At 38.1% G+C, this 5,530-nt stretch overlaps 1 protein-coding gene and 1 long non-coding RNA gene across 2 annotated transcripts in view; both read right to left on the reverse strand.

The window, feature by feature from the left end:
• Positions 1-452: 452 nt before the first annotated feature.
• The window catches only part of LOC108367349 (tissue factor pathway inhibitor-like), a 6,649-nt gene continuing 1,571 nt past the window's right edge, over positions 453-5,530 (reverse strand). The window contains exon 2 of the mRNA XM_017621944.1: positions 453-1,676. Coding sequence (XP_017477433.1) covers positions 1,006-1,676 — 671 coding nt within the window. The 3' untranslated portion in view covers positions 453-1,005. The remainder of the gene's footprint in view (positions 1,677-5,530) is intronic.
• On the reverse strand, positions 2,896-4,296 carry LOC108367353 (uncharacterized). Its single transcript, XR_001848238.1, has 2 exons — positions 3,843-4,296; positions 2,896-3,800 (listed from the first exon to the last, which is right to left on the reverse strand). It is a non-coding gene; the product is annotated as an uncharacterized LOC108367353 (long non-coding RNA).

Consider the following 5,530-nt stretch of genomic DNA (forward strand, 5'->3'; position numbering starts at 1 on the left):
AGATGAAGATGAAGATGAAGATGAAGATGAAGATGAAGATGAAGATGAAGATGAAGATGAAGATGAAGATGAAGATGAAGATGAAGATGAAGATGAATATCAACTGAAGTTGACTAGTTTAGGTTAGTTGAGAGAGCCTTTAAGTCTGCAAGTAAAAACTTTTAAGTAAATACGCCTTCATTGAATACAAAGGTGAAAATAATTTATTTTTAGCATCCCACATTTTTTATTTCGTTTAGCGCGCAATATTAGATAACACAATATAATACTTTAAAATTATATGCGCATAATAGCGATATGAATGCTGTGGCGATGAAATAAATAAGTACGCGACATTTTTGACAAGTTTTGGCTATTTGTCTCTTCAAACAACGAAATTAAAACTTTGTGCAAAAACTAGGAAAATTCGACAAAGTTTCAACATTTAAAACTTTTTAATCAGAATTTTTAGAAAAAATTTTGTATTCAATTTTCCAGTCCAGTGTGAATTTGCAGTAGCTAGGATTTAGCGTAGATTTTTGTTTTTATTTGCTGACGTTTACACGCATTTTCTTTCTTACAAAGTAAATGCGCAACACCGCCAGCCAAAGAAGTAATTCTCGAAATTCATGGAAAGTCCTAGTTACTTCATACTACTATTATATTTATTATACTACAAAACTGCATACCTAGTTTTTTTTTTTTTGAAATTTTAAATAAAAAGCTTGAAATTTTTATGATACTTTAATACAAAAATATTAAACATTAAATAAACCAAAGCAAAATAGCCAAAACTTGTTAAAGTGTCGCGTCTTTATTTGGTTGCTCGCCACCGTATCTATCAAAGTTAACTTGTGGATATGTACATATGTATGTATCATAAATAACTAGTTTATAAGAAGAAAATAGTATAAAATGAAAAAAAAAATAGTAAACGATTATTTGGCAGTAGAGCAAGTAGAGGAAGTTACTTTGTATCAAGTTTTCGTGTTTTCGAAATATTATACAAACAAAGGGTTACTTCATTCAAATCTCCTCATAGTCATATTCATCGAGATTGTCATCACTTCGGCTTCGTATGATTTTTGTGCTATTGTTCACGCCACTAATGCTGCTGCTGCTACTGCCGCTATGATTACCATTTACATTGCTGCCAATGTTGGTGTTATAATAGTTGCTGTTGTACTTGTTGTTAGCGTTCTTGTAGATCGAATCAACACTGCTAATGCCGCCACCGAAACTGGTTGCGGACGTGTTGTTCTTAATGCCGCCGCCGCCGCCGCCGCCGCTGCTGCTGCTACCGCTGATGGGGGCGACGCTGCCCCCAACGCCACTGTGATTATGGTTATTGTTGCTGCTGCTGCTAACACCACGATTGGTGTTGCTGCCAACATTGCCGCTGCTGCTGCTGCTGCTGCTACTGCCGCCGCTGTTGTTCACATTGCCGCGACTTCGATAATCACGTCCGCTAGCCACTTTGTTGACGGCTACCACATCATTTGGACTGTCATAATCGCCATAACCATCCAGGCATACTCGATTGCATTCCTCCAACGACTTGAAGTTGTTGACGTTGCCCGCACAGCCGCCAAAGTAGAACATGGCGCATTTCATGCGGCGCATATCGAAATAGTAGCGCTTCACTTTGGCCCGGCAATAGCCAAAGTCCATTGGTAATAGACATGTTTCCGGTATGCCTGCAATGATAATGCAAAAGAAAATATGTATTCATTTGAGATGGAAAAAAAATGTGGAAAATCACTGTACATATTCTGTTTTTATATTTATTTTTGCATTGAAATTATTCTTGGCTTGTGCTGTGGCAATGATGGTTGATGTCATCGTCGTCGTCGTTGATGACTTACTCGTGGTTGGTACTATGTAATTACTATAGTACGCATTTCTCACACAAAAGCGAGTTCAAGTGATTGAGATTGGAGACTGGTTGCAATTGAAGGTGTGAGTGGGATTGAGTGGCAATTCAAATATTTTTTACATTTTCATTTTCTTGGTAAGCAGCTACTGCATAATTTGTCAAAAGATCTTTTATTTCCTCAGCCAAATTACGTTCTTCACTTCGGTTCAGTTACGTCAAAGATTGAGACTTTGGAAAAAAACTTATGTACGTTACATATCTAATTTGTCTCATAATCAATACTATATTTGGTTGGTTGTGAATAAAACGCCAGGCTAGTTAATACATATAATGTCATAAGCTTAAGATTATATTTAAATACATAACATATTTTATTATACAAGAACAATACGACTTGCTTCTTCCTTTACCTTTACCTCTTTCTTCTTTTCTATCTTTATCGCTACCTCCTCCTCTCGTTACAAATCTATATTTATTGGCGCTTACATATATGTTAGTGTGTGGCCGAGCTTCTCCTCCAATTTGTAGCATGCGCCTTGATTTTGTCACAAAAAGGGGAGGGACCTACAGTATTGTATTTTTATGAGAATCTGTTTTTCACAGCATAAACACACTCGGAGGTTTGCCGCTGCCTGTCGCGGGGCAACTGCTATAAGAAAAACTTTTACAATTATATTTATCTTACATTGTCATTTATCTTTATACACCCCTTTATCCTTGTCAGGTGTGACGAGTTAAGGTGTGGTGAATTTAGGTGGCGAGTTCAGGCGTGGTGAGTTTCGGCGTGGTGAGTTCGGGTTTAGTGAATTTAGGTGTGGTGGGTTCAGGTGTGGTAAATTTAGGAGAAGTGGTGAGTTTGTGTGCGGTGAGTTTAGGTATGGTGAATTAAGGTGTAGAAAGTTCAGATGCGGTGAGTATATGAGCGATGAGTTGCCTTCCATATACATATATCTTTTCTTTATAATTACTTTATCTTAATTATTTTTTTACCTGTATCTTTGCCTTTCCTTTTATCATTACCCTCATCGGCATATTTTTCCTTACGAACTACGTATTAACCTGCAGTTAGCCCGTCATTCATTCAGTAACCGGCTGTAAGACTAGGCGTCTAACCAGCAGCCTCTATTTCAAACCGAAATGGAATCAAACAGAGAGGCTTTGGCTAACGGATAGCGGAAACTCTCGCCACAACTTTCCCATAGAAGAGACTAAGAATCTGACATCCTTTCAAGCAACGATGAAGTCCCAATCTGGATTAAAGACCTCCAGATTACTGAACCGTTTTTTATGCTGAGCTCCAGGCAAGGTCAGTATACACCAGTTCGGCAATGAATCATTCGATATGATTCACTAGACCCATAATCAAAGTCGTGTTTTTGTAATAAGGAAGTGAGATCTGAGTCGAGGTGTACTAAGTCCTATTAAACTCCCATCAATTGGTAAGCGAATGGGAACTCGGCACAGGCGAGTTTTTAATACTTTTTTCCTTGATTTCTCTGAAACCATTTCTTCGAGGACTTGGACCACTTCAATGGTACTAGTTTTTAGAGAAATATTTTCCTTTCGGCCGGTGGAATCACCGAGCGAGCTGTTGACAAGAACATACCGTCTAACCTAACCATCCTTGAAAATCTACCTAAACATGCAGTACATTTTAGTCAAAGTTATGGATATGCACGTTGTTAGGTTAGAGTGGCTGCCCACGCGCAGAGCTCGGATTTGTCTCTTTCCCTTTCCTAGTAATTGAACCACCGAGTGCGTTTTTTATAGCACAAAAAGTCGAGAATGTTCACCGAGTTCAGGTCGGCTAAATAATCTAGAAAGTACTTGAAGAAGAATTGGTTGCGCGTCTTGGCCAGGGCGGGACAATAGCAGAGATAATGTTGGACGCTCTCCACCTCTTTCTCGTCTCTTCAACTGCGACAAAAGTCGTTGGTGGGGTATCCTAACTTTTTTCACGTGTGCCCATCAGGCAGTGTCCGCTGACTACTAATCTGTGCGAATAGCGGTCCAGCCGAGTGAGAGATATGGATCGATTTACTTGGTAGTATGGCAGGAGGTGGTTTCCACAGCCCACCTGGTATTTACCTTCTCGATGAGTTGGATCTGTGGCCTGTGTTTGCAGGAGGTCAGAGGTATGTCCGCATTTTGAGAAGAATTGACTTCAGATATTTCCATCTCGCTCCTTGCCAGCTCGTCTGCTAAGCAGTTGCCAGGAACGTCCCTGTGTCCAGGGACCCATACCACAGTCAAGTGATATTTTGAAGCCAGCAGTATGGGAGTTCTACTGAATTCGAGGGCAACTTTAGACGTTGTTTCATTAGATTTAAGAGATCTAATAGCAGCCTGGCTGTCAGAATAATTGACGATAGGCCGTCCTGGAGGGGCGGAGGTTATGAGCTGGTTAATGCGGATCAAGGTTGTCGTCTGTCTTTGCTTTAAAAAAAGTTTTTTTTAACAGCGATCGCGACTCGCCAGTCAATGGCAAACCTTCGACTGTATTTCTTCCATGAAAAAGCTTCTTATAAAATCCATTTGCCATTCAGAGGCGGCGTAAAATTGTAGGTCCCTCGATTTGTGTAACAACATCAAAAGGTACACCATATATTGGAGGAGTATTATTATTATTAACAGGTGTGATAAAGCAAGCTGTAAATAAATGATGATTAAAAATTTCACTCTGACTTTTTGATTATTTTCTTGAAAGAGTGCCGGGCAGCTTTGGGTTAAGGACCTCATTATTTGATTTCGAAATTCCACTTTGTTTATATTTCTTGCATATTTGTGAACATTTTAATGGCTAGCTTTACTCTTGCTCATTTAAAATTTTATGTATCTATAATTTTGCCACTTTACAACTAAATTCAAATTAGTTACACTTTCCACAGTATGAGTTATGTCTTGCTTGTTTGCTTGTTTTTTTTTGTTTGTCTAAAAGTTATTAAAATGTTTTCACTTTCTCAAAGTTGTAAAGAAGGAGAGACCCCATTAAGATACACTGGCGGAAAAAAGAATTGGCACAGCGAATTTCGCTCAATATATGCATCCATTTCCATTCTAATATTTTTCCGAATTTTTTTTTATAAAAATATGGTTCATTCTACAAGAAAAAACCAAAAAATATAATTTCTAAACTTTGTACAAAACTCGCGAAAGTTCTATAAATTTTCATGCAAGTTTTAAATTTTTTTAGCAGATTTTTTAGAGTGTGCAGTTTTGTAGCGCATTAAATTCTTGTATAAAAAATGTAGGTTCGGAGTTTGTCAAGTTGATTTTTGAGATTTTTTTGTTGAAGTTGTTTTGCATTTTTTCCATACAAAGTATTTTCGCAATTTTTATACCCGAGCGCACTTGTGCACAAGGGTATTATAACTTTGTTCACATAACGGTTGTTTGTAACAGGCAAAACGAATCGAGATAGATATAGACAAATGTATACATAAATGATCAGAATGAAAAGAGAAATCGATTAAGCGGTGACTGTCTGTCCGTCCGTCCGTCTGTGCACACGATAACTCGAGTAAAAATTGAGATATCTTAACGAAACTTTCGGGCGTAAGACGGATGGTATTGGTATTGGGCGAAATCGGACAATAACCACGCCTACCTCCCATATAACGGTAATTTTCAGAAAAACGAAAACTGCGATATTTTAGTAACTACTGAAGATAATTC

The sequence above is a fragment of the Rhagoletis zephyria genome, unplaced genomic scaffold, assembly GCF_001687245.7.
Source record: "Rhagoletis zephyria isolate East Lansing unplaced genomic scaffold, Rhagoletis_zephyria_1.1 Rzeph_scaffold_02647, whole genome shotgun sequence".
Lineage (NCBI taxonomy): Eukaryota > Metazoa > Arthropoda > Insecta > Diptera > Tephritidae > Rhagoletis > Rhagoletis zephyria.